Source organism: Salvelinus fontinalis, chromosome 8 (genome assembly GCF_029448725.1).
Source record: "Salvelinus fontinalis isolate EN_2023a chromosome 8, ASM2944872v1, whole genome shotgun sequence".
NCBI classification, from domain to species: Eukaryota; Metazoa; Chordata; class Actinopteri; order Salmoniformes; family Salmonidae; genus Salvelinus; species Salvelinus fontinalis.
In genome coordinates, this window is record NC_074672.1 from 19094082 (window position 1) to 19121739 (window position 27658).

Below are 27658 nucleotides of genomic sequence, written 5' to 3' on the forward strand. Positions count from 1 at the left end.
ACTAAAAGAGAAAAGTGACATAATTACCTAAATTGATAAATCCCATATTGGTCTTTAACAGTCAGTCCAACCTGTACTGTGCAAGTAGGCTACAGTAATAGTAAGTCTACCATAGAAACAGATAAATGTTAAATTCACAGGTTTTAGATTTTTCCACTCTCAATTCTAATTCAATTTCATTTGATTAGCAGTGTAGTGTATGGGTTTGCAAAGAAAATGGCTACTGGATTGAATCAAATCATCATAATATAATTCTGACAGGTAGTCTACTTTGTAGCTAGTTAACTTTTAATTGAGAAGGTTTTTGGGGAAACCTTTCCATCTACCAGAATACGGGGAGGCCTATCATTAACATAGCTATTGTTTTATATTCCTTAATTGTTTGAAACCTGAACGTTTTACTTCATTATGAGGCTTGTCTTACCTTACTTTTGAAAGTAGACTATAGCCAAAATCCCTCCACGACAATTATTTTTTATAAAGACTTACTCATATGCTTTTCTCCTGTTCTATTGATTTTCTTTTAACTTTCTATCATTGTCTAGCAGCCATATTAGCAACCCATGATAGTCGTTGCATATTTCAATCACCCCTCTTCCTAAATTTCTGACGGATATTTCCATCTCTGCCCATTTTAGAACGGCGTTTTACTGCAAATGGAATTCTGGAACGTTCACGCGAAGGTCTACAGCTGTCTGTACATAGCTGCGCCTAAAATGTTAAATAATATTTTATCCAAAATATAAACTAAACATTCTGATCTGTTCCATCAGCCTTATTAATTGAAATGGAGTATACCTACACTACACTGGTACGTATTAGTGCCCACGGAAAAGTGTGTATACCCTCCACTACACCACTGAACCTAACCATTACGAAACTTATATTCGATAATAAGCCTCACGTTTTGGTTGACCAAATGTGACACTCGTATTAACCTCCATTTAAAAAAACATCCCCAATTCGTGGTCTTATTTTCGTTAACAGATGTGGCGAAGTAAACCCTCTCGCTTCGCCTCTTCCTCTCTGCCCGAGCCCATCCTATAAATTACTTTGGTAGCTAGTCTCTTTGGTATTACTGTTCAGCTGATCTGTTAAAACATATCCGAGCAGTGAACTCGGAGATGGCAAGAATGGAGCTTGCACCGCTCAGACCATGGGACGACTTCTTCCCAGGAGCTGATCGTTTTGCTAAACCCGATTTCGGAGATTTAGCTAAATGGAACAACAGGGTGATCAGCAACTTGTTATACTATCAGACGAATTACTTCGCAGTGGCCATCGTGGTTTTCCTGGTCGTGGGGTAAGTCAGCATGACAGCGCGAGCTTGCTAGCATTTTCCACCCAGCTACTAGCTATCTTATTTGATTTGTCTGCAGTCTGATTCACACCAAGTTATGGCTACGTAATTGTCATGCATGGGCATTTTATTTATAACAGTGAGCAAGATTTCCCTATCTTTTCCTATTCTCCTCACAACTGCAACGACGAAATAAGAGATGCAGTCATCATCATGTGATGGAATTGGAATGGAGTCTGGTACTAGCTGGCCTGCTAAAAACAAATGTAGCTATTTGCTCCACTTTTCATGAATCAGCTACCTGCAACTGTGTGAACGGTGAACATAATTACTAACGTTCGGTGGTTTAGGCCTGCTTGTAACCCAGGGGTGTCAAACTCATTCCACGGAGGGCCTAGTGTCTGCAGGTTTTTCCTTTCAATAAAGCCCTAGACAACCAGGTGTGGGGAGTTCCTAACTAATTAGTGATGTTAATTCATCAATCAAGTACAAGGGAGGGGCGAAAACCCGCAGACACTTGGCCCTCCGTGGAATGAGTTTGACACCTGTGCTGTAACCAATGTATCTACAAATTGTCATTTGAGTACCTTTTTTTAAATATTTTGAAATAACCATTTGACAGATGAGTTTCCAATGTTTTCTAAATATATTCGTATAATAGTTTTCAGCCTATTTAACACATTAATGCTGAAAGTTGTCCAAGCAGTTGGATCCTTATCTCAACCACACACTCCATGTAGAAGTCTACTGATAATACCCGAGGAGCAGTTTTGTATGTGTCCTAATTGCAGCTACGATAGTTTGAAAACTCAAGATTATTTTTGAAAATGGCAAATAAAGGAAAGGTGTTGCTCTTGTTCCAGCCACCAGGTTGTGCTGCTCGTTGCTTTTATTGTGTTTTACAGATGCCCGATTAATTGTTTTGCATTGCCATACAGAATTTGAGTGGATGTAGATGTTTTGTGTAATGTGTTTCCCATCTGTGTAGATTTCTGAACCCTCTTGGCATGTTTCTGGGCGGAGCAGTGGTTTCTCTGGTCTTCATGGTTTCAGTGTGGGCAGGAGAGAACAAGAATTTCATCAAGAACTTCAAGAAGAAAAACCCCACCCTGTTTGTCATTGCTGTCATGGGAACGAGCTACTTCCTGCTGTCACTATGTGGTGGAGTGATGGTCTTCATCTTTGGAATTACTTTTCCCTTGCTGTGTGAGTCTCAGTATATTCCACACTCTTGGGGACAGTTTCTTGGAAACAGAGGCTTTATCTGTGTCTGAAGAATCTGACCCTTAATGTTTGATTTTTGTTAGTCGCACAATTCACACAGTAACTAGCATAGATTTAGCCTAGCTTTCAGGCCTTTTTCCAGTGACAACCTCCATTGGAATATGGTGCAAATGTGGAGGATTAGTCACAGGAGGAGGAGCAAACAGTTTTTTCAACCACTCATTCTGACTCATTGTATGGGTTCAATATGTGGAATGCGTGTGGTTCTCCACCTTAAGAAAACGCCCAGTTAAACTTTAAAGAACATTGTTTTGGAAATAAATAGTCTAGATTAACTGCTGGATTCTGAAATGCACATTACAGAACACAATGTGCAGGGTAATTGGTGGTTCTGAGAAACGGAGTGCAGGCAACAGCTGCCACATTGTGGTGGGGATCAGGAGGCAGTCAGTCAGTGATAGAGCCCTTCCCAAGAGGGCTGTCCTATGGCTGCCTGCGTGTGTTGACTGGTTGCTATGTACTGTCTGTACAATACTCGACTACATTTACTGGCTTACATCATGCAGTCAGCATCTCTGACGAGGGGAGTAAAGATGCCTCTCCTTAACCATGCGTGTGCATTGTATTTCATCACATATACCTGGCAACTAATTATCCTTCTCGGTTGAAGCTGCATAATTTTAGATTAAGGCACACGCGTCATGTTTCCATCGGAAAATGCTATCTCAATTGAGAGTAGCGCATCGTGAGTGGGTAGGAAACTAATCCAGCCTTTCTTCCCTGTAGTGATCCTGGTTCATGCGTCTCTGAGGCTGCGCAACATGAAGAACAGGCTGGAGAATAAGATCGAGGGAGTGGGCATGAAGAAGTCCCCAATGGGCATCATCCTGGATCTACTAGACCAACAGGAGGAGAAGATCAACAAGATACAGGACTTCCTGGAGTCTAAGCTAAACAAGGAGTGAGGGGAGAGAGCCAAAATGGCACCCTCATTCAATTCAACATGGTTTGCTTTTTCCGTTAACACTAAAATCAAGTGTTGATTTTTACCCCGCATAATGTCAGTGCTGTCACATTCCCTTCATTTGTCATTCTCACTCCATTTTGTTATATTGAATGAACACTTTTTTTTTTATACATTGTGTCAAAGTACCTGATTTCTTTAGAGCATTTCAGAAAGATTTGTACAGTCCTGTATGGATCACATGTTGGGGGAAGGCACAATGAAATGAGGCATGAGTGTTTCTGTATATTTGCCCAATAATGTTCAGAGGAACACAATACACATGTTGTCATTATGTAATTGCAATATATATAAAGCTGCATGCCAGAATGCAATAACTATTGCACGTTAAAACAATTGTGTTCAGTAGCATAGCTTCTAGATTTATTATTAAAAAAATTAAAAAGCAAATAATTTAATCAGAATCAATTTATTTGCTACCTCAGAAGACAAACTCTATATTTCCTCTCCTAATGCTGAACTAGTGTTACTGGGCTCCCCTTCTATTCACTGGACCAGTGACTGCATATTAACAAGGAGCAATAATATCCCTCTTGTTACTTCAGACCCTGTGGGTTGGGCTTGAGATGAACATTATCAGCTCATGGCTATGCAATATGGGAAAATGAATGGCAAATGCAGCTTTATTAATTCAAGTAATGATGGTGTATGTGTTTACGTTCTGCTTTCATGTCTCATTGAATCTTCTCTACTTGTGTATTCAGCAGAAAACAAATGTTTGCATTACAAAAAACAGTGTCAGGCACCAAAGTATTGCTGGAAAAAGAATCGATGCATGAATGTTACCTCTGTACTATTAAATAGTTCTGATTATTTCCCCTCGGCAGATCTGAGATTTTATTCTAAATCCACCATAGTCAATAGCCTATCCAATTCCAGGGATCACCATTAGTAATAGATGAATATGAAGATTTTATGAGCTATTTGTGTTTAGGACTGACACAGATGCAGTCTTCCAAAGAACTAAGGAGAATCACAGTTCGTATCGGACATAGCCAAATTGCTTTTAGGAAAAAGGTGTGCACGCTAATACTATGGTTACAGTTTCACAGATGAGTTCAGAGAAGGTTCTATTATAACGATGTTATAACTGTTTTTTTTTTTTGTGTGTAAGTATTTCTATTGATGAGTAGTGATAACATAACTACAGACTTGGAAGCAGAGCACTGTGTTCCACCATAACAATAAAACTTAATTTAAGGAATCCATATTGTCTTTTAACTATGTTAATGAAGAAACCATTGAAATATTAGACATTTTGATTGTACACTGATTTTTAATGTCAATACTCATTAGAATTATGAGTTGTTAAGATGGACTGTTCCATGAAACAGAAGTCTGATTTGAAATCTAGCTTCTGGACCACTGGCCCACAGCGTTTTACACAGTAAAAGACAAATCCTATACTCTATATTTTGGGGTTCAGCTGTTTGCAATTGCAAAGTGGACAGCAGACACCAGTGGTTTTGAAAATCTGTAGATGAAAGACCTGTCATCAGTAGATGATGCATTATGGATTTGCCCACACTCATTTGGGAGTGTTCAAAGTAAATTCATTTTACCTAAACAAACTTAATTATTAATTGAGACTACTTATACTATGCACATTGCATGGTGCATTTTCCAGCTGTAGACTCATATCCAAATACCATACTAGTTCTTCCAAACCTCAAGGAACAAAAGGTGTTTTGCCTGATGAGGCAAACTAGTGTTACAAGTGCAAGCATATTATTGTTAATGAAGAGATTAAACATGTTAAACAAACACAGAAATAAAGGTATTGTAGATTCCTCAGAGATTGAAGAGACTGGTTTCTCTTGATTCCAATTCTTTGGGGAGTGGCACCTGTAGGAGTAATACATTACACAAACAGAAACAGCTGTGAGAAAGATTTGATTGGAGGAGTGGAGGATACACACAGGTATAAGGGATGGATGGAAATGTACAGAATAGTTACCTGGTGGAAAATGGGGGAGGGTCCTGCTTTTAGAATTTCAGTCAAGTGGAGGGTTTGGTAAAAAAAAAAATACATCTAGTCCAGGGGATAGTTATGTAATTTGTAATTGATTAAATGTATATATTTCTCAGTGTTTTAGAATTAGTTGCTTATTAGGCTATATATCAATGTGTTACCGATGCCGCCCCTCATCTCCAATTCTCTGCTGGGCGCACAATATCAAGTGCCCCAATAGGCTATATAGTGCGGTCTCAATCAGATGATACATAGCCTATAGAAGCACAGAGAAAAGTTACATTCCTAAAATAGCTGCTGGGGTGGTGTAAATACAACTAGGCTGCATTACACACTGCAATGGATATTCCAACCCTGAGCCCCGGCCTGCTCTGCTCTTGCTGATCAAAAACGTTTTTGTGTGCTGCGCTGTGTAGGCCTACGGTGGCAGTTCACGAGGAGAGTCAAAGGCTTCTTCCTAAAATAATTTTTGATTAGAGATAATCCCAAAAATGTACTTCCTTGTGCGCAAACTTGTTCCCCCTGCTGCGTTGTTCCCCATGCTGCTATTGGACCAGGTCTCTCTTGGAAAAGAGATGTTATCTCAATGAGAAAAACCTGTATAAATGAAGGTTAAATAAAATAAAAGACTAGCCTATGTTCTGTTCAGTTTGAAAAGGAGTTAAGATGATTGATTTTGTAATTGATTTTATCAAAAACAATGTTTCTTGCCCGTGATTTATTTATCAGAGTTATTGACCACCCAATAAGCCAGATTCAAGTACCTCACATAGCAACTTACATTGTGGTGCTGAAACTTGAAGCATCAGCAGCGGCAAAATCAATTAGAAATGGACAGCTCATGGTGCTGAACGTAGGCATAATTCATTTCATTGTAATTAGACTTTAGTAACCACAAGAAGGGTTTGTGTTGGAGCCTATTTCTTCCTATTTAAAAAATAAAAGGTAGGCCTATCTGTTTGATAGACAAAATTAGGCAATAGGCTGCTATGTCCATAGATTTGTAGGTCAATTCCTCCACCCACCATGCACTCTTTAAATAGCCTACCTCCATATCAGTGAAGGGCAGTTCAGTTAAAACCAAGACTTGAATTGAGAGGGTATGAGAAGGTATGCCATAGGTTTATCTTTTATTAAAAGATTTTGAAGAAAATAAAATGGATCTGGTTATATAAAGTGATCTATAACAGTGCTGTGAAATACCCTGGAAAGATGTGACTCCAATGCATATGGGGATATCATTGTTTAGCTTCTTTGACATTCAGAAGCAGACTTTGCTTGGGAAGTAATCTAATTCTGTCACTATCCATTGATTAAGCTATTCACTTTCTGTACAATATAACATGTGTAAACCCAGACATTTGTGACCTTCTCTCGTTGGGTTAAGCCACAGAAAAAGAGTAGCCAGCAGTTAAAGCTTAAATGTTTCTGCGTCGGTAGGGCTACTCTGTCTGGGGTGGAAAGGTAGACCTACTCTGTCTGGGGTGGAAAGGTAGGCCTACTCTGTCTGGGGTGGAAAGGTAGGCCTACTCTGTCTGGGGTGGAAAGGTAGGACTACTGTCTGGGGTGGAAAGGTAGGACTACTGTCTGGGGTGGAAAGGTAGGCCTACTCTGTCTGGGGTGGAAAGGTAGGCCTACTCTGTCTGGGGTGGAAAGGTAGGACTACTGTCTGGGGTGGAAAGGTAGGACTACTGTCTGGGGTGGAAAGGTAGGACTACTGTCTGGGGTGGAAAGGTAGGACTACTGTCTGGGGTGGAAAGGTAGGACTAACTTTTGAAAGTACCATTCTCAGATTCCTAATGATGTCTCAGATTAAATGATTTGCAAACAGGGACAGTTTTGTTACAAACAAGACACTGTGGCATTGGGGAAATAAAGTATGATAAGATTAACACATAGGTCTCTCTGTCCATTCTTAGCCTTTATTTGTGTAGTATTAAAAAAATTCTGCTAATATGTAAAATTACGTAGAATTGCAGGAAATGTTTAAAAAAGGAAACATTTTCTCGAACCTGCAAATACGATCAGAGATTCATGCAATACTTTTACTATAAAGGTTATCTATCCACCCTTACTCATGTGCGGCCACAGTGGACTATCAACCCACAACCTTCTGGCTCTCAGCCCTGTGCATTATAAAAATGTGGACGTTTCCATGTAATGTTTACTCGAATAAGGCTAAGGCTCTGGTAGACATGTTCTCTGCTATCCACTTTGTTTTAATTATTATTTGGGGTATAAGGGAGGGTCACTTCTTTTATTTTTTAAGCGTTCAGGCAGGGCCAAACATTTCAGAAGGTCCGATATTCTCCATGTAACCCCGTATTATAATTAACGTTCACTCCCTTAAATAATTTTAATTTCACACTAATCTAGTCTACATATTTGCTAGTGCGTGTCTAATATGGGTTAAAGCTAACAAGCTTGATTAGACGGTATGTGCTCTCCAGTTCAAGGTAGTTCCACAATGCATCTTGAAAAAAAAATCCACCAACTTCTGACATCTAACTAAACAATGTGATTGCTGGTAAAATAAATTTACCTAACAATATGACTGTAAGTGACCTTGTGCTAATCTGAGAATCATCAGTTGTACTCACAGCTTTGAGATAGGCCACGTTGCTCTTTTTGATCTCATTAAGAAGTTCATCGCGGGGCGTCACATCCACCTTGGCCGGCTGCCGCCTCCGAGGGACAGGCTTCAGTGTCTTCATCACATCTTTCAGAGTGGCCTTCAGTTCTACCATCTCATCAACGCCTGTGTCCCTCGTTTGTCCTGATGTCTTCCTGAGCTGGACATTCGGCCTCTCTGCTCTCCTGTCCTCCCTAAGGTCTATGTCCAGGAAAGGGTCACGCTTTTTGGGGGTCCTCTTCAGCTGGATGTCCTTCAGAAGGTTACCAGAGGAGTCCGTGCTGGGAGGTTGTTGTGGAATGGGGTTGCACTGCATGTGTTTAAGCTGCTTGTGTTGATACTGTGGAGAAGTGTTCTGCTGCTTTTGCGGCTGCTGTAGAAGGCTGTTCTGCTGTAATCTGGAGGAGGGCTCTGGTTTGGGTTCCATGGGACCCTGGGGACCCTTGGGAAGCTGCGGCATGAGGGCCGCGATTTCGGGAGGGACATAGCCCAGCATCGCCAGCAGCCCTGGGGGCAGGTTCAGAGCCCGTTCGTACATCTCAAACACCTCTTTCTGCTGCTGCTGCTGCTGTTTGCTCTGCTCCTCGTTCCTCTGCTGTCTCTGGCGGTCCAGGTTCCTGGTCAGCAGGTTGGTTACCACCATTCTGGGGCCTGCCTGCTCAAAGTGGTAGCCCATCTTCAGGAGGGTGTTGTTGGCCTTGAGCAGGCGTGACACCTCCATCTCTGCGTGGTGGCCCAGCATGTGTCTCTGGTTGTGGAAGCGGAGCTCAGTGAGCGTCTCGTTGAACTGTAGGCAGCGGATAATGGCAATAATGCCCTTCCCTGTTATGAAGTTAGACTCTATGTTCAGTGTGGTGATGCTACGGTTCTCTCTCAGCATGTTGGCCAGGGTGAAGGCAATGTTTTCGTCTGCGCCTGTGTTGGCTATGCTGAAGGTCTTGACGTGTTTGTTCTTCTTCAAGGCATTGACGTATTCTATTAGCATTTCTTTGGGAATGTTTTCTATGTTATTCAGGTTTACGTCTGTGATATTGGGGTTGTTGTTGCAGATCTTATCCAGAGTGGTGTCCAGGTTTGTCTCATTCCCTGAGGGTCTTGATGTCTTCTTGGCCCCACCAAGGCCACCAAGGCCCCCACCAAGGGCCAGCTTTGGAATATTTAGTTTGTTAATTACCCTCACCTCTTTCTCTGGAACAAAACAGGCCCTCTTCTCCTCTGGAGTCATCTCTATTTCTTCAGGAACGGGAGCGTCTGTGGTGTTATTTTTTACTTTCTCAGGTATTTGTGATGTGCTCTTTTGCTCTGTTCTCTCAATCTCTTCATTTTCTTTCATGTCTGCGGACTCTGGTGGGGGTTGCAGAGGACTGGTAGTGTTTACAGTGTTAGTGCTGTTATCATCCGGTGACTCTTTTAGATGCTCATTCACTGGATGTTCATGTTTTTCTATGACCCTTTCATCTTTTACGGGTATGTCCTTTTTCTCCTGTTCCTCTTTCTCCTTCTTCACATCCTCTTCCTCCACAATCATTACCTCTATAATCTCCTCTATCACTTCCTCTCCTTCAACACCGTCTGTAGCTTCCACCTCGATGACTTCTTCTACCACCTCATACACAATCTCCAAGTCTTCAGCGATTTCTTTCTTTTCAGCATCCTCTTCCATAGTTTTCTGATGAGTAGTACAAGTTCCATAGTTTTCAGACAAGTAGTACAATCATTTAATAAACATTGCTTTGTAGAACATACAGTGGTATACTTTATGATGTATGATATATTGAAGACTATAGCGACAATATATTGACCATTGATTATGTAGCTTCTTACCTTACTGGGCAGTAGAGTGACGGGGACCCTCTCCTCCTCCAGCATGCGTTTGGACTCCTTCTCCCAGTACAGATAATCCACCAGGCCCCTGTGGTCAAACGAACCTGTGGGCGCCTTCTCTGTCTGGCTCTTCTGCCTCTGACCCACAGGTACCCTCTCATCCGGGGCTATAACGTCCATCTCTTTCTGGAGCTCTTTGAGCTCCTCAGGAGACAATTTTGCCAGGATATCATCTTCATCAATGTCTTCATCCTCATCAGAGTCGGCGGATGGCTTCTCTTTCTTCTGGTCATTCTGTCTCTGACCAAGCGGTACTCTCTCGTCTGGAGCTAAAACATCCATCTCTTTCTGGAGTTCTTGAAGCTCCTCAGGAGACAAGCTGGCTAGGATATCATCTTCATCAATGTCTTCCTCATGTATGTCCTCCATGTCTCGGTCCCTTTGGCTGGACATATTTGAATAGTATTTGTCTTAAGAGTTTATTTTCAATCTAAAGGGTAAAAAGTATATCCACGATGACTACACAGTTCTAGAGCTGAGTGGACAGTGCTATTGGCTCTGTCTCTAGCTGGTAAATGGTCTGCTCACACCCCAAGCAAAGTCTAAAATTAAACACATAGGACCTCATGGAAGATATTTATGGTGCAGGAGGGCCAGGAGAGACATACTAACATGTTCTTTTTTCAGAAGCTTGAGTCAGATGGACAGGCTGTATGATCTTTCAGTATGGCAGTTGATTGGGAGACAGGAAAAGGGGGAGATCGACAGGAACAGGTGGACAGTTTTTTTACAGGACTGGGAAGGATTCCACGGTCCACTACGCACAGGGCTCCGCCCAATCCCCCAGAGCTTCCAGGAAAGTGTAATAATATCTCCCTGAAGTGGTGCACAACAACTGACAGCTGATGTAAAACCAGAAGAGATCAAATTTTGTGTAGGGGATCACTACACTCACTTGGAATGTAAAAAAATAATGAATAATAATGTTTTATTGTCACATACACCAGATAGGTGCAGTGCAATGTGTTGTTTTACAGCAAATTAGGGTTAAGTGTCTTGCTTAAGGGCACATCAAAATATTTTTTACCTTGTCAGCTCAGTTACTGGATCAACACACTAACCACTAGGCTACCTGCCCCACACCAATGGAGAAATCTAGTCTTGTTGAGGGCTAAAGAAGTCACACCACATGCTGTGTGTCTCACACTGATTCTTTATTGATGTCCCAAATCCAAATGGGAGATATTTCACTTAGAGTAGGAGATGACAAAGCCTAACAATATGTGGACAATGTACAAATGAGTAGAGAAAGACAATAAAGAAAAACAATAAAGAAACATTATTTTAAGGCATATCTTTTTACAATATACAAAAAAGCTGCTTATCAAAAGTTTATGTTCACATGCAAGCAATTTACACCACATTAACACGATCACAAAAAGGAAACTATGAATAATCTTTAAACAATATCAACATGTACATTCAGATTCATACTTGGGAGAGGAGAAAGCGCATCAGTCCATTGACTGACAAACCTGGGACGCACAGACTGCAGTAAGGAAGGGTTGGTTTATTATTTTGTTATCACACTTTGTGAATAGTAACTCCAAAATGTATACCTAAATGTTTTACAAAGATAGTCAAGTTGATTTACAACATGTATAATGAGTAGCTCACTAAATAGTGCTCTGTGTGTACTGTATGGCACCACACTTTGGAGGTATCCTGCTTTAACTCCTTATTCATACACTCCTAACACACAGTTTACTGATTATCATAAAGACAATGATAACTTTTTTAAAGACTTATTTTTGTCATAATACAATAGGGTAATATATTTGGGTCAAAGGTATCCCATGGTTTGAAATGCTGTTTGTAGATCCTTCACAATATTCACAATGATGAAGCTGGTTTCCCAGATCACCAAAACCTTTCATTTGTGCCATCACCACATCCCATGTCTTCCTGAATAATATCCATCTCCATCTAATCCAAGGCACATGGGAGAGTCATTCAAGAGTGTCATAATGCAGCATGTCCAGAGGTTAGTTGGTATCCTTCCAGAGAACTGTGCGTCCAATGTTGGGGTCATTGTGCCAGTGATTCTTTTGGTCCTCTTATCTTCAGTGCATGCCCATATAATTTCCATCCATGTATACTCTTCTGTAATGAAGAGATGAAAACAAACAAACAAGGTCAATATAAAGTCTCCCATACCGTAGGACAGCATAGTACTTCATGAAACCCCCTGCATGCTGCAACAGCTGGAGATTATTATCTAGAGGCATGAAAATGGAACACAACAAACCATGGAAACACACTATGAAAAAATGATGTCATTAGAAAGAAGACTATTCAACAAAAGCAAACATGCTACTGTCTTGTCAAGCATGCCATGCAATAAAATAGGAATGTAACATTTGAAATGAGATTTTTCCACTTAATATGATCACAACTTACAGTAATGAGAGGCAAGCAAAAGTAGGTCAACTCTACTATTGGTTCTATGAGTTATGAGGAGGACGTGGTGTTTTAACTGTGGATGTGACGCTAGACACTGTGAAAGTGTTTTAACTGTGGATGTGTTTTAACTGTGGATGTGACGCTAGACACTGTGAAAGTGTTTTAACTGTGGATGTGAAGCTAAACACTGTGAAAGTGTGGTTTCTAGCTATAGGATGTAATGAACACAACATTTTCTCCACATGCATCCATGCTGAATTTGTGAGCCTGCTTAAAGACCAAGATCATTTGGTAAAACTTTTGGTCAACCGTGTAAGGCATGGCCACTCATGAGCTATAAGTATCTGGAATGGAGTGGAATGTGGCCATCTAGGCCTTGGCAGTATGTGTTACCACTGCTCTGGCTGTACATTTAATGAATGGTCTACATATTGATTTCACCTTGATTGAACCTGTGGTGGACGCCACTAAATGAGCTTCAGTATATTGATCAACATGACAAATGATGAGACACAGATGGAAACTGACAACAGTGGCACTGATGGAAATTGATTACCACTACGACAGCCTATTTGCATCTCATCTCACCCTTCTGTGTTTGAATAGTTGCCTAATGGTCTTCCTCAGTGCTATTGGCCACAGCACCAAACACCTCTACTGACTCTACTGGCATTGTATCAGACCTCTTCAACACATTGCATTCTGGGGGAAATCTATGTACATGACGATTGAGGACGGACAGTTAGTGAAAGAAGAGAAAGATAGAAAGAAAGTGAAAAGTTCACCAGTTTATATACACTGATTTGAGACTACTTCATTATTGGGGTTTAGTTTCACACCAACAGACCAAACAAACTGAACATGCTGCCACATGATGTCACTTACTAGCAAAGACTGTTCATAGATAAGGATAGCATTTGAATCTCTGTAAATGACTTTATGACAGCCAAAATAACCTGTCCAATCATGAGAAGAGCTGGAGGAACAGGAGGAGGAAGGTGGAGAAGAGTAGAGGATGCAGGAGGAGTAAGAGCAAGTGGAAGGACAGTGGCAAGTGGTGACAATGCTAGGGAGGTCCTGAGGCTCAATATCGTGACAGGCACACACAGAGGGTGAACAGAGGTGACATCCACAAGAGTACCTGCCATTGAGTATGGGGAGGAGAAAACATTAGCAGACAGACAGCCAATTATAAGAGTGGTCATAGTCTTGAGTGAACCACTTCATTTCCCATACTTAGTGATACTGTTGTCAATTCTATATTTAAGCAGTAAGGCCCGAGGGGGTGTGGTATTGGCCAATATACCAGGGCTAAGGGCAGTTCTTCTGCACGACGCAACATGGAGTGCCTGGATGCAGCCCTTAGCCATGATACTGTATATTGGCCATATACTATAAACCCTCAAGTTACCTTATTACTATTATAAACTGGTTACCAACAAAATTAGAGCAGTAAAAATAAATGGTTTGATATACCACGGCTGTCAACCAATCAGCATTCAGGGCTCAAACCACCCAGTTTATAATAGCCTGTATGGTTTAGAAAATGTAGGTGTGGTGCTGTGGTAGGTTACTGGTTATCACCTGGTATGGGTGGGGCTGCGGTTGTAATTGCCATGGGCTCCTGGGTGAGGGTGCTGTGGTGACTCTGTCATGTTCTCATAGTCTGTTACACCCACAGCCAACTGGCTGCGCCAGTTTCCTGTGCTGGTTGATGAGGAAACTAGAAAGAGAGACACTTTTTAGTCTGAGACAATGATACCCTAACCCTAGTTTCATGTCCACATCCCGGGTCCAACACTAACCCTCAACCCTAACCCTAACAAACAATACAGCATATATTGTCATACAGTATGTTAAGAATGTATGCATTATATTGATCAGAAAAAAACGTGTCCCTCTGTGTTACTGAAGGTGAACAGACAGAATATGTTATTCTGAGGTGACCTGTTGCAGTATGAGGAGAAGCAGGATATATTCCTACCTGAGGAGTAGGAGGTGGTTCGGCTGGAGTGGCTGAAGGGGGCTGGCATGGTCTGGTATCCCAGGCTGAGCTGAGAGCCGTTGTCATAGTCATACCCAGCCAGACCCCTGCCTGCCTCTCTGTGGCCACCGCTGCGGTGGTACCAGCCTCTCAGGTGCTCAGCCACCAGAGCCTTCTGCATGTTCTTCTGCAAGGGCTCGTTGCGGGGCCCCTGTCTGGTCCGGGGCAATCTCATGGTGGCGTATGGGTTCTGAGCAAGGCTGTCCGCTCGATCACTACTATAGGTCCTGTAGCGCTCGTGTCTGTGATAATTGTGTACTTGGTAGGAAGGGTTGACATTGTAGTGGCCCTCCATCTCGTTCTCATACACGTAAGCACCGTTGGAGTAGGGCTCCATGTCTGGACAGGGGTAACCTGTCACGTAGTAAGCAGTCGGTGCATAGTGCGCTGGGGGCTCGTACAAATAACTACAGCCAATATGATTCTGGACCAGATTAGGCATACTGCCTGTGTTTCCATAGACCTCCACCCTCCTGTGCAGCTGATGGTTGCGGGTTCGAGAGTCCAAGGTGCAGTAGTGGGGGTTGCCTGGGTAGTCCAGGCTGGACTGACTGGTGAAGGAGGAGCAGTCCTCCAGGGCCTCTGTGCTGTTGCTCCTGCGGGCAGGGGACAGGGTGAAGACTGGCTTCTCTGAGTCGGTATCTTTTAGTATCCGTTGCTGGGACTCCAGACTGCCACTGCGGTGCCTGAAGGACTGGGAGTTCCCATCCGACCTGCAAAAGTCACACACTCAAAAAACGTTAATAAAAAAAACAACATACATGTGTTATTGTCACATAAACGTGTTGTTAGACGGTTATCAAGCAAATAGTGTTAAGAAATCCAGATGTATAGCATACAGTACTAAATACTTATGATTACAATAGTTTTCTGTTCAACGTTTGGATGCAGGTATTGCTGATGTAGTGACCGGGTAAAGGTTTGGGTAGGCTGGTCTGAGAGGGGGGGTCTCACCTGAGATGGCTGCTGCTGTAGGCGTTGCGGGTCATAACGGGGGTGGAGGGCATGCTGCGTGGGTCCCGTGGAGATCTGGGTAACGTTATGGTGGGGCTGCTGTGTGCAGATGACACCTCTCTGGGGTGAAAATGATGTGAAGCATCCTGGCCGTCAAACGCTGCTAACCTGCTGAGACTCTTGTTGTGGTGGTGATCCAGAGAACGTGCAGGGCTGACCTGAGGGGAGCACTGCACCGACTGTGACCGGGGCCTCAGAGCACCATCAGAGTCATCTGGACAAAGAGACAAAACTCATGGTCAGATGGGATTGGTAAAGGCACTGTTGCAACAAAGGTCATGGAGCTACTGTATGACTGAAATTTGTCCCACTCACCGTCATCCAGAATCTGACTGTCTGACAGCGAGCTAGTCTCTGAACGGAGAAGCTCATCTAGGGATGAAGGACGAAAGCACATTATAGATGAAAGATTATAGTACAAATCAATAAACTCATACAGTGGAATGTGTGTGTCTAGTTTTATCTCCAGTACCTGCGATAATCACAGAGGCTCTTTGGGTAGGCTTCTTGCCTTTCTTGATTCTGTACTTGTTCATCTCATCCTCGACCTGCTGCAGTTTCCTCATGGCGTCCTGACAGTTCCTCCTCCTCTTCCTCTTCACCGTCTTACAGATATCTGCCTCCGAGGCCAGTTTCTTAGCTGCTTCCACGATCTTCCGCTGCAGAGCAAACCTGCTCTCCAGGTTCCTCAGATAAGGGTCCTACAGATCAGAGTATACATATATCATTATAGACAATATTGCAGCAGAGAACGGCAGATCCATTTCAATTTCAACTGAGCAATTGACATGCATATCCAATTGAAAATTACAACACAATGTAGCCATAACAACAAGGTAATATTTTGCAGTAGTTTGTGTACGTATTGGGAAATACAGAAGACAACTCATCAACACGTGATCCATACAAAACAGGACAGGACATGAATGCAATCCAATCACATTCCATTCATCACACAAAAACAATCTTTCAGTGTACGGTACAGATGTTACTCTGCTTAGAATAATATCCTAACAACCCGGTTCACAACCCTCTATGAGGAAATCATGGAATTCATGTCATGTCATATTCTACAAAATATTAGTCTCTCGTGACAAACATATATAATCATTTACCTGCAGTTGAATGACCAAATCGCCCTCTAGTGGTCTCATGGGTGAATGTTATTAATATTTGTAATAATTTCAATATAAACTTTTTTTTTTTTTAAACGCAGACAATTCTGTTATATTTCAGTCTTCTATGATGTATATAAAGTGTAATATTGGATCCAAACTCAAAATTGAATACATTTCAACTCTATATCTGACATGGTACAGGTGTCTTGTTTTCCCCCCCAAAGCAAATCAAAATCTAATTTAAGCCCATAACCATGTGTGTGAGGTTGTTTACTTTTGTTTCAAAGTAGATTTGTTTAAGACTACGAAGAAACACTCTGTGTGACCCTGATTTAGCCCACTGCAGTAAACTTAAGAAGGCCATCGTGCACGTGAGATTTGGTTCTGGGTGCCAAGACTAGCTAAATATATATACATATATTGAACAGTGCCGTTTCAATACAGACCTCGTTGTATGGGAAGAGGTCATCCAGTTTGAAGGCTGTGCCAACTCGCCGTCTGACCTGAGGAGGTCTCTCGCCTGCAGACAGGGGATACTCTTTGGGCAGTTTGCCCGTGAGCTCCTGAAAACATACAACAAAGCATCCAGGTCATTTAACTTTACAGCAAACAAGTGGAGAAAACAGACCCACTCTTCACTAAAGGTCCTGGAGATCACATACAGGCTCTTACAGTCACGGAGCGTTTTACTCCAATAGTCTCAACTGACCAAACTAAGGCAATTTATAGTCGTTTCACTGGTGTTCTACTGAATGAGCCTGGCTGCAAAGAAAAGGAATTCCTTAACTGTATCAGCTTAGCACCTCCAGGTGCTCGTAACGAGCAAAATCAATGTAAGCAATTGTCTACAAACAGCGAGTAACAATGAGAGTTAGCTCACCGCCTCTCTCAAGCAGATTTTCTTCAGCTCCTTTGTTTTCTGGGTCAAGACATCTTGGATCTCTTGTTCCTTCTTCTTTAGCTCAGAGATCTTCTCCTTTTTCTGCTCCTCGTCCACTGCTGAATCTGCAGACCCTGTAGTGGTGACATTGTTTACACTGTAAATGTACCCTAGGTCTATTTGCTTGTTTTGATTGCACATTTTCTAACACAAAGTGCATACAAATATGGGTAGATTTGTCCTATCCCTTTCCATATCCAGGTATTTCAAAAGAGAAACATTTAGCTAAAGAGAGACTTTGAGCTACCAGAATACTGGCCCACCTGTTGATGCCAGACTGCCAGTGCTAGCCATAATAAGGTTGTGCTTTAGGTTATCTCCCAGTCTGGTTATCTTGGTTCCTCCTCCATGTTCTGTTAAATCCATGGCAATATCACCCAAACTTTTCGCTGCACTTATTTTACCCTGTTGGGATGGAGAGATTGAGGTGATTGAGGATTAGGGATTGATATAGTCAATACATAGTACAGACCTACACTTTCTACATGTAAATACAAGCATTTAATCCTACATGAAGAAATTGATCTTGGTTATAGGGTCAGTTGGTTATATCTGGAGTACTTCTCCTGTCTTATCCGGTGTCCTGTGTGAATTTAAGTATGCTCTCTCTAATTCTCTCCTACTCTCTTTCTTTCTCTCTCTCGGCGGACCTGAGCCCTAGGACCATGCGTCAGGAATACCGGGCATGATGACTCCTTGCTGTCCCCAGTCCACCTGGCCTTGCTGCCGTTCCAGTTTCAACTGTTCTGCCTGCGGCTATGGAACCCTGACCTGTCCACCGGATGTGCTACCTGTCCCAGACCTGCTGTTTTCAACTCTCTAGAGACCGCAGGAGCGGTAGAGATACTCTTAATGATCGGCTATGAAAAGCCAACTGACATTTACTACTGATTATTATTTGACCATGCTGGTCATTTATGAACATTTGAACATCTTGGCCATGTTCTGTTATAATCTCCACCCGGGACAGCCAGAAGAGGACTAGCCACCCCTCATTTCCTGGTTCCTCTCTAGGTTTCTTCCTAGGTTTTGGCCTTTCTAGGGAGTTTTTCCTAGCCGCCGTGCTTCTACACCTGCATTGCTTGCTGTTTGGGGTTTTAGGCTGGGTTTCTGTACAGCACTTCGAGATATTAGCCGATGTACGAAGGGCTATATAAAATAAACTTGATTTGATTTGATGATCAATTTGGTTGGTATAGGGATGCATGAAGGTACAGAACACAGATACAGTGATTGAGTCAGAACTAAAAATTGATAATATTACATGGTACCTTACACCTTACCTTGCTTTGCTTTCTGTCCAAGTAAAACTGATGCTGACTGATGGCCATGACCCAGATGGTTTTGATCAATGAGTGACTGGCGTACCATGTGTGGATGACTAAGCCAGTCTGGCCAAATGTACGCTTCGTCACTGCTCGCCTGTTTAGAGATAATACATACACCATGATTATTCTCAGGAAGAAGAGCTTCTTCGGTTGTCTAAAGGGAATTCAAATACATGTAGTTGTGATAAATATCTATAGTTTGACTTGCCCTCACCTGTGAGGGTCATTCACCTCAACAGCAAATTTCTTCTCCCGAAAATACAAGTTCTCCAGTTGCTTCCACTGGTACAGCTATGGAGGTAAACACAGAGAGACAAAGAAACAACTGATTAACGGTTGGTGAAACCTTTCACTTAAACTATGACTGTCAAAGCCATTGTAAATAAGAATTTGTTCTTAACTGACTTGCCTAGTTAAATAAAGATGAAATAAAATAAAAATCGAATTGAAAAAAAGCCCGCATATGACACCTTCATATGTGCTAATTTAAGGTACATGATTAAATCATTACCATGATTAATTACCATGATTAAATCAATGGTGAATCACAACAGATTTCTAAACACTTCTACATTATTGTGGATGCTACCATGATTATGAATAATTCTGAATGAATCGTGAATAATGATGAGTGAGAAAGTTACAGAGGGTCAAAGATCATACCCCCAAAACATGCTAACCTACCAACCAAAACGAACTGTAAATGCATCCAACAAGTTTGTAGTCACAAGCTTGATTTAGTCATTGCGTGCAAGGAAAATGGGACCAAATACTCAACTTTTGCCTACTTTATTTATAAGAATCTTTAGGAGTGTCAATAATTTTGACCTGTACTTTTTTTTATTGCTTGTTAAACAAAATCTCTTCTCTGAGCAATTGTATTAGTATAAAATAATTGAATTTCCCAATGTTAAGCTCAGTGTTTGAATTAATTAATCATTATTACTCATCTTTATCAAGGGTGTCAATAATTTCACACCACTGTAGCTGTTTTTCGTTGAACAATTTAGATAGTCAGCATCCAATTTGGAAAACTGTACCTTCATCTCAGACTCTTACCAGTAGAGGTCCAGTAATTAAATCCTTGCTGTCTGTAATCCTCTCTGTCGAGCTCAAACACAAACAACTCCTTCCTTTCCCTTTCCCTTTCTCTCTGCTTCCAACAAGTCTCCTCAGGTATTCTCAGCACTCCGAATGGTAACACCCAGACCCTGCCTCCCTGCCTTTGACATCACAGAAACACCATCCTCACTCCTCTCAACACTAAACGTCTGCCCAACCAGCTCTCCTTCTCTCTTCATGTTCAGACTCATACGCACATAGACCATAAACTTAATAACGTGATACTGTAGAGACGGATCACAAAGCTGGGTGTTCCTCCTCTACTTAACAGAAGAACACCAAACTAGAAAACATCCACTGAACCAGAAGAGCGGGTTACACACTTTACATGCAGGATTCTCAGAATGATAAATAAGTACATATATTAACTGGTCAGGACAAAGTAGTGCAGGCATACCTCTGTCCTGACATTGATTTGGTTATGAGTGATAGGTTGTCAGACAGAATTATAATAAATACAGGCCTCCAAAGTAATGTTTACCTAAAGGGATCGATCAAACAGTCTGGTTATGAACTGACTGTCACTTGGATTTTCAAGTCTGGCCTTGTCTGCTCCAGCTGTAATGAGGGCCCAACCCTGATCAGTGGAAAAGGTGATGAATGTGTGCCAGAGGTCTAGTGCTATGTGCCAGAGGAATCTTTATCCCTGCCCTGTCATTTCATTATTCCTCAAATAGACTGATGAAGCTCCTAGCGCTGTCAGATATAATTCGACAGTAGCAGGCAGACATCTTATCTGCAGAATGAATCTCCTATGCGCCTGTATAAAGGCTATATTGCACAATGACGGCTGTACACTGCCAATAAAATAGCTCATGCAAAAACTAATCCTGTACTCCTCCATACTGTAAGTAGAGGAGAACACAAATGGGAACAAACAAATGACCGTACCTTCCGTGGTTTCAATTTGTCCTGCAAATCATACTGGCCAATTCCTTTGTAGCTGATCCCAAGCCACCATGGGATGCCTTGCTTGTCCTGTGAGGCAAAAGCATAGTTTCATGACTGAACTGCATACATCCATTCCCATAGAGAAATCTGATTTTATAAGTGCAATAGCTGTTGTTGTGTGCATAATGCAATATACTGTATTCTTACCTTTACTTCATAATAATGGACACCATAGGTAGGTAGGGATTCCACTAGGGTCAAATACCTGAATTGAAATAAGGTTCTATTACAGTAGCATCCCAAATTCCCTCTTTCATTTTCAAAAGGTGGTTTACCATATAAATATTATAGATGGTACTTTACACAGGACAATGAGAGCCTGATCTGTTAAAGATGCCTACAGTGAATCACAATGATTCACTGGCCAGACAGTAACTGGAGTGGGTTATTGATTTCTATCAGACCTTGGTTGCGAGAAAGGAGATAGAGTGTGTATGTGTGAGTGAGGGAATACGGGAGAGAGAGAGCAATGAGAGTGTGAAAGAGAAGGAGGGAGAGAGCGTGCAAGACAGCGAGAGAGAGAGAGAGATGGAAAGAGAGAGGGGTGAGAGCAAGATGTATGAAGCCAGGGCCTGATGTCTTTTATCTGATGACTTGTGGTGAACAGGCGGGTATGAGAGGGAATGAGGGATCATTGTTTTTCCAATACTTACTTCACTATGGCCTGTCCTCTGGAGACTCCTTTCAGCTGTTTGTAATGCTCTATCACTCGATCCTCACTGTAAAAAGCATGATGATGACACCTTCAACTCCTACATTTTGGGCTGCATCACTCTACCCTCTCAGGAATGCATCATACATCAGAAATCATTGTCTGCAATAACATTGCTGTTGAACCACTTGATATTTAGCAGTCTTTCTAAACTAAACAGTTACCAAGGTTAGTTTACCAGTATGTAAGTGATGGGTGCTCCTTTAGCACCTTGTTGGGAAGAGTTGGAAGCTTCTTCAGTTCCGTTCTGGTGGTTTCATCACTGAGAATAATGATTAAACAGAATGGTTATGAAGATATGGATGGTGAAATTCATTAACTAATGCTGTACATAACAGTTAGCAAATTACTATACAGAAAACTATGTAGAGAAACCATGACCGTGCATTGAGGCCTTCTAAAGTCCAAACAACCTGGAATGAGCTTCTAATGGATTTCACCCCTATTCAGTTTGAGTCAGACTGTCTGACCCACAGGTGCAGAAACCTAATTGGCAGACATGCTCCAGGTGCATGGCCACATGGGAAGTTCCTGATAATGACCTAACTTAAGGCCCATTCTCTGGAAGGACACAGGTGGAAATGCAGACAAAGGTCCACAGTGTTCCATAATTCCCTTTCTATGGTTCCACCTGGATGGTCCCTGACAGTAAAGAGTGTGCTGCTGTTGCAATAGAAGCTTTATTAAAGGTGGTAGAGCTATGCTGTTAGAATCCAGCCCTGCAGACCTCAGCCTTGGCCCGAGCTGTCAGTGGTATGAGACTCATTAGAAGGCCTCTGTGAGGTTTTAACAGCCTCACAAGACACAACATCACTGCCTTCCCTCTTATAACAGACTTCGCTGTCATTGATTTGACTGTAAGTCTGGAGAAACAGTTCCATTATTGAAGGTCTTTGTTAAATGTGTGATGTTGTCTTGCTCCTTAGATACCTGCTGTGTTAGATACTCATTAGAGTGTACAAAACCTTAAGAACACCTTAAGAACACGCTTGCTCAGAACAGCCTCAAGTGTTCCACAGGGATGTGGACTCCAATGCTTCCCAAAGTTGTGTCAAGTTGGCTCGATGTCCTATGGGTGCTGGAGCATTCTTGATACACACGGAAAACTGTGAAAAACCCAGCAGCGTTGTACTTCTTGACACTAACCGGTGAGCCTGGCACCTACTCCTAGACCCTGTTCAAAGGTTCTTAAATATGTTGTTTTGCCCATTCACCCTCTGAATGGCACACATGCACAATTCATGTCTCAATTGTCTCAAGGCTTAAAAATCCTTATTTAACCTGTCTCCTCCCCTTCATCTACACTGATTGAAGTGGATTTAACAAGTGACATCATTAAGGGATCACAGCTTTCACCTGGATTCACCTGGTCAAACTATGTCATGGAAAGAGCAGATGTCCTTAATGTTTTGTAGACTCAGTGTATGTCCTTACCTTGAGAAATCCCCCTTTGCTTCCTGAATAGATATAAAAATAACATGTCAGAAGATGTATGCTTTAGAGTAGCCAATTAATAAAAAGTACAAGGCCCCCAAAAAATAAGCAACTAACCTGCAAGGCGTTTGCTGCTAATTTGAAGACATTCTCACTTTCCACCTCTATATCCCCCTGTAAGAATGAAATCTTAATCATACATGCGTAAATGTACATATGGGCTCTTGAGACGCTTTGCAGGTGTCTGTATCTGAGCTCTGCCCCTATGACTAACTCATAATCATCGAAATAGAATTCTCTTGGACTGAACCGATCAGCAGTCTACCCTTACTGACTGTCTCATCTCATTCCAACATAGCTGTGACAAAACAGTGCTTCACAGCCACAGTCTGACTGTTTGAGGTTCGGTGGTTTATAAAGAGGGAGAATGAGACGGTGAGATCAACACAAAGCAGAATAAAATAACAAGTAGCTTACATTGTAGACGGCAGCTTTTGCATTCAGGAAGAATAATTCCACCGTCGTGTTGTCTTTCAGCAGTGTTATACTCTCAATGTAAAACCTTCGGGGAAAAGCACAAATAGAGGTTTGAAAAACAATTTGTTGAATTTAATGATAAAATGTATATTGCATGCATAATCAGTAAGACATTCCTTAATCTCAGCACCCACTACTAGATATTCCCTAATGTAATAAAACCTCATTCATCATCATCTCAAACCAATCCAGGAGTGCTCCCTACTGGAAGGTATGTGCTACAGATAATCCAGGAGATGGTGCCATTGCTACCTGACCAGGAAGTTGAGGGCGATAGGCCCAGTAGCCTTCTTAGAGAAATCATGTTCCAGAACTCTCCGGTCCAACTGCAAGTATTTACACTGACCACTGCAAGAGTCAATGAAGAAAAGTGTTAGATAAACAAACAGCACTGTGAAGACACGCATACAAGCATACGTACAGTATATACACACACACACACACACACACACACACACACACACACACACACACACACACACACACACACACACACACACACACACACACACACACACACACACACACACACACACACACACACAAACACCCTGTATACTCTAACACCCATATACTTACATACTTACACAAATTAAGCAATGTGACTTACCTGTCATCAGCAAACGTTAGTCCGAAGTATTCCTTCTCTTTGAGGTTAAAATGGGAGGACACCAGATCTAGCAGTTCACGGGACAACAGCTTGGGCTGTGGAATAGGAGATTGTTTGAAGAGGGCATTAGGCCTATCTATTTGAGTGCATTATAATGTTTCAAAACTATTTTAAATTCATAGGAACTAAATTAAATGTTACAATAATCTCAGGGGGAAAAAATGAAGACAGTATACTGTACCTGAACCAGCAGCTCGAGTTTCCTGTCATCAAGGAGATGCACCTGGCAGAGTCTCCCCTCCGTCATCTACAATGGGGCACCGGAAGTTAGGTTCAAATTAAGTTCAGTACTTGTAGTATATGTAGTAAATGGTGTATTGGAATTGATCACGGTCAATCAACATCAACCCTGTTTAGATAATGCAAATCATGACATTAGTAGGACATTTCAGCTGTGTAGAAATCTTGTCTCTGTCAATGCAAATTGGCAAAGATCAAACATCAGCCTTCAAAGAGCGGTTTTGTTTTAGAAAGGGTTAGAAAGCAAGTCTTTTTTTATTAACAAAGTCCCATATTGAGCAATTCACAGTCCAGAGAGCTTAATCCTGTTAAGGAAATAATCATTGATGTTGTTAATTACAATGACTCCATTGTCTAATGGATTTAGCACTATGGTAACCCAATAAGGATTTAAAGTCATTCTGTACACAGTATCTAGCCTTTTGTAGCATTTAAAAACATACAATACATACACATACAGTACTCCCAGAACTATCAACATCACATCTGATACCTCCCAAATTATTGCATACAGTACTGCTAAGATATAGGTTTCTCATACAGTACTGCTAAGATATAGGTTTCTCATACAGTACTGCTCAGATATAGGTTTCTCATACAGTACTGCTCAGATATAGGTTTCTCATACAGTACTGCTCAGATATAGGTTTCTCATACAGTACTGCTCAGATATAGGTTTCTCATACAGTACTGCTCAGATATAGGTTTCTCATACAGTACTGCTCAGATATAGGTTTCTCATACAGTAATGCTAAAATATAGGTTTCTCATACAGTACTGCTCAGATATAGGTTTCTCATACAGTACTGCTCAGATATAGGTTTCTCATACAGTACTGCTCAGATATAGGTTTCTCATACAGTACTGCTCAGATATAGGTTTCTCATACAGTACTGCTCAGATATAGGTTTCTCATACAGTAATGCTAAAATATAGGTTTCTCATACAGTACTGCTCAGATATAGGTTTCTCATACAGTACTGCTAAAATATAGGTTTCTCATACAGTACTGCTCAGATATAGGTTTCTCATACAGTACTGCTAAAATATAGGTTTCTCATACAGTACTGCTAAAATATAGGTTTCTCATACCATACTGCTAAAATATAGGTGTCTGCTACATCCATACAACCTACAATGACTTACACATCCATCACAATATCACATAATAGGTAAGACTACAGCAGACAAAGACACACACCTCAACCAGCCCCTCTAACTGCCCTCTATTGTATGTGACAGAATGAGGTTGACCAGATGAAGTCCTCCTACTGATCTATAGAGTGCTGCTGTGCCTTGTGGAGTTCCCATGGGACTACTGTCTCTGTGGTAATAAAACTACTATCACACATGTCTGAACACATCCCAGTCCAGAGCTCATTATCCTCAGCATGAAGCCCTTCTTCCTCAATTTCCACACACTGACATCCAGCACGAAGCGAGCGCCTCTGACCACCAGCTTGTCCATACTGCACGGTGTGCACGCTAGCTAACCCTCACCCGGGCCTGGGCTGTCCCTGCCCTGCCACGTCTGGTACCAAACCCAAGTCTGGCTGGGTTTGTTTGCGTAACAACATCAGTGCTATGTGCTGCCAACCCATTGAGCTAGGGCACATCTGGCTCAGATGCTAGACTACAGACTGTGCTTTCAGAACGCTGCTTCTGCTAAGCCTGATGGAACATGGGTCAGCCAGGAGACCTGGTGCAGGTGACTTATATTGTGGCCAAATTATTTATGCTCTAGGGACAACACAGGTCATGAGGAAACACAGATGATGGATGGTGTTAGATACCAGACAGTAACTGCACTACTACCTCTTTAAGCATTCTCCCTTAAGGGTCGTCTCAGACAAGTCTAGTCAGTTTGGCTCCATCTAGATAGCCAGGACAGACAGAGATCAATGTCTGCTTCACCTGCCATATTTAGGCTCCTTTAGGCCCAGATGCACGCACACAGGCACCCACACCCACACACACACACACACACACGCCCGACTTCCCAGTCTGCCATGCAGTAATGGCTAAATTGATTGGTTATCTCACTGAAAGGGAAATGGAACACTCAATGCCACAGTATCACCCGCTGTTGATTATGTTAATTAGCACTCATTCAATTAAGGGCCCTGACTTAAAGGCCATGCAATACTGACAATGTGATAAATTAACATTTTTATGATTGAATGTGAAATATGCACATTCAATGGATTCAATTAATTTAGCATGACTGAATGTAACGCACAGCGAACAAAGACATACATTATTTGGCACAGTGCACTGACATTGTTCTGCCAGTATTATAGCAGCAGGATGTCTAGTGTCTTTCTGATGACAATACTATCATAGTTTATTCTCTTCAAAACCTGCTGCCAAGAATAGTCACAGTTGCATTTACATGTTGACCACTAGGGGGAGCATGGTGATTTGTCACTACAGTACAGAATTCTATGTGGGGCAGAAAATGTCAAGAAATGTTGCTTACTTTATGCCCTCATGTGCGTGCACATGTGAGGATTTGTTTCCAATGTGTACTTACAGTATCAGCCAATTTAATTGAATGAACCATCAGATTGGTGTGCCCCCTTTTAACATCTGGGCACAGTGGGCAGCATTAAAGCCTATCTTTTTTTATCCATCTGGACACAGCTTTCATCTGGACAAAGCTCTTTTCCAGAAGAACAAACTCAGTAGGGCTGAAGCTAAATTCTATGTCACTTCTGATGTATTTTCTTTAATTCTTAAAAGTCTAAGCTGTTGGGGGGAGGGGTTCTAAGCTGACATATGGAATTGTTTTAAGAAGGTCATACCATGGATCCTTTAGCTATTTGATTTGGAATTTTATGACCCCTTTAGGTATCCCCCAAAAATATAAATACATAATTTGATAAAATATTGAATTTGGCCTATAGCGTTTAATAATACATTCAAAACGTAGAACACCAAATGCATGTTCATAAGTCTCCCATTTCTACAGTGGGGTTATATTAGTTTGTAGCCCAAACGGTTCGGACACTACAGACAAAAGTTGGCACATCAGCGTTACTGACTTCAGACGAGTCCCGTGGGGATTTTCGGGATGTCTCCTGGTCTGACAAACAGTGCTGTAGCTCTG

At 41.8% G+C, this 27658-nt stretch overlaps 3 protein-coding genes across 4 annotated transcripts in view; 1 reads left to right on the plus strand and 2 right to left on the minus strand.

The window, feature by feature from the left end:
• The first annotated feature begins 993 nt into the window (after nt 1-993).
• Nucleotides 994-4752, plus strand: LOC129860812 (PRA1 family protein 3-like). Its single transcript, XM_055931598.1, has 3 exons — nt 994-1303; nt 2289-2506; nt 3311-4752. Exons 1-3 carry the CDS (start codon nt 1125-1127, stop codon nt 3487-3489), a joined length of 576 nt encoding a protein of 191 aa, XP_055787573.1. The 5' UTR covers nt 994-1124; the 3' UTR covers nt 3490-4752.
• On the minus strand, nt 3939-10538 carry LOC129860802 (leiomodin-3-like). The gene is made up of 3 exons (XM_055931573.1): nt 9977-10538; nt 8121-9821; nt 3939-5393 (listed from the first exon to the last, which is right to left on the minus strand). Exons 1-3 carry the CDS (start codon nt 10427-10429, stop codon nt 5340-5342), a joined length of 2208 nt encoding a protein of 735 aa, XP_055787548.1. The 5' UTR covers nt 10430-10538; the 3' UTR covers nt 3939-5339.
• Nucleotides 10539-11171: 633 nt separating this feature from the next.
• Nucleotides 11172-27658, minus strand: part of LOC129860800 (FERM domain-containing protein 4B-like) — a 29300-nt gene continuing 12813 nt past the window's right edge. Inside the window, exons 2-23 of one of the 2 annotated variants that reach the window (XM_055931570.1) lie at nt 24491-24556; nt 24250-24344; nt 23892-23987; nt 23580-23664; nt 23220-23276; nt 23103-23125; nt 21847-21930; nt 21610-21675; nt 21104-21161; nt 20897-20983; nt 19098-19174; nt 18839-18977; nt 17819-17960; nt 17496-17629; nt 17062-17178; nt 15970-16198; nt 15813-15869; nt 15438-15711; nt 14424-15196; nt 14024-14162; nt 13028-13152; nt 11172-12139 (exon numbers count right to left, since the gene is read on the minus strand). In XM_055931570.1, the coding sequence (XP_055787545.1) occupies nt 13050-13152; nt 14024-14162; nt 14424-15196; nt 15438-15711; nt 15813-15869; nt 15970-16198; nt 17062-17178; nt 17496-17629; nt 17819-17960; nt 18839-18977; nt 19098-19174; nt 20897-20983; nt 21104-21161; nt 21610-21675; nt 21847-21930; nt 23103-23125; nt 23220-23276; nt 23580-23664; nt 23892-23987; nt 24250-24344; nt 24491-24556 (2901 nt within the window). In that variant the 3' untranslated portion in view covers nt 11172-12139; nt 13028-13049. The remainder of the gene's footprint in view (nt 12140-13027; nt 13153-14023; nt 14163-14423; nt 15197-15437; nt 15712-15812; nt 15870-15969; nt 16199-17061; nt 17179-17495; nt 17630-17818; nt 17961-18838; nt 18978-19097; nt 19175-20896; nt 20984-21103; nt 21162-21609; nt 21676-21846; nt 21931-23102; nt 23126-23219; nt 23277-23579; nt 23665-23891; nt 23988-24249; nt 24345-24490; nt 24557-27658) is intronic. The other variant, XM_055931571.1, reaches the window with a different exon arrangement.

Coding starts and splice junctions, on each gene's coding strand:
- LOC129860802 (XM_055931573.1), bottom strand. CDS start 10,429: ATGTCCAGCCAAAGGGACCGAGACATGGAGGACATACATGAGGAAGAC. Junction 9,822..9,976: donor TCACTCTACTGCCCAGTAAG/GTAAGAAGCTAC, acceptor ACTACTCATCAG/AAAACTATGGAAGAGGATGC. Junction 5,394..8,120: donor ACGTGGCCTATCTCAAAGCT/GTGAGTACAACT, acceptor TTACTCCTACAG/GTGCCACTCCCCAAAGAATT.
- LOC129860812 (XM_055931598.1), top strand. CDS start 1,125: ATGGCAAGAATGGAGCTTGCACCGCTCAGACCATGGGACGACTTCTTC. Junction 1,304..2,288: donor GTGGTTTTCCTGGTCGTGGG/GTAAGTCAGCAT, acceptor CCATCTGTGTAG/ATTTCTGAACCCTCTTGGCA. Junction 2,507..3,310: donor AATTACTTTTCCCTTGCTGT/GTGAGTCTCAGT, acceptor TCTTCCCTGTAG/TGATCCTGGTTCATGCGTCT.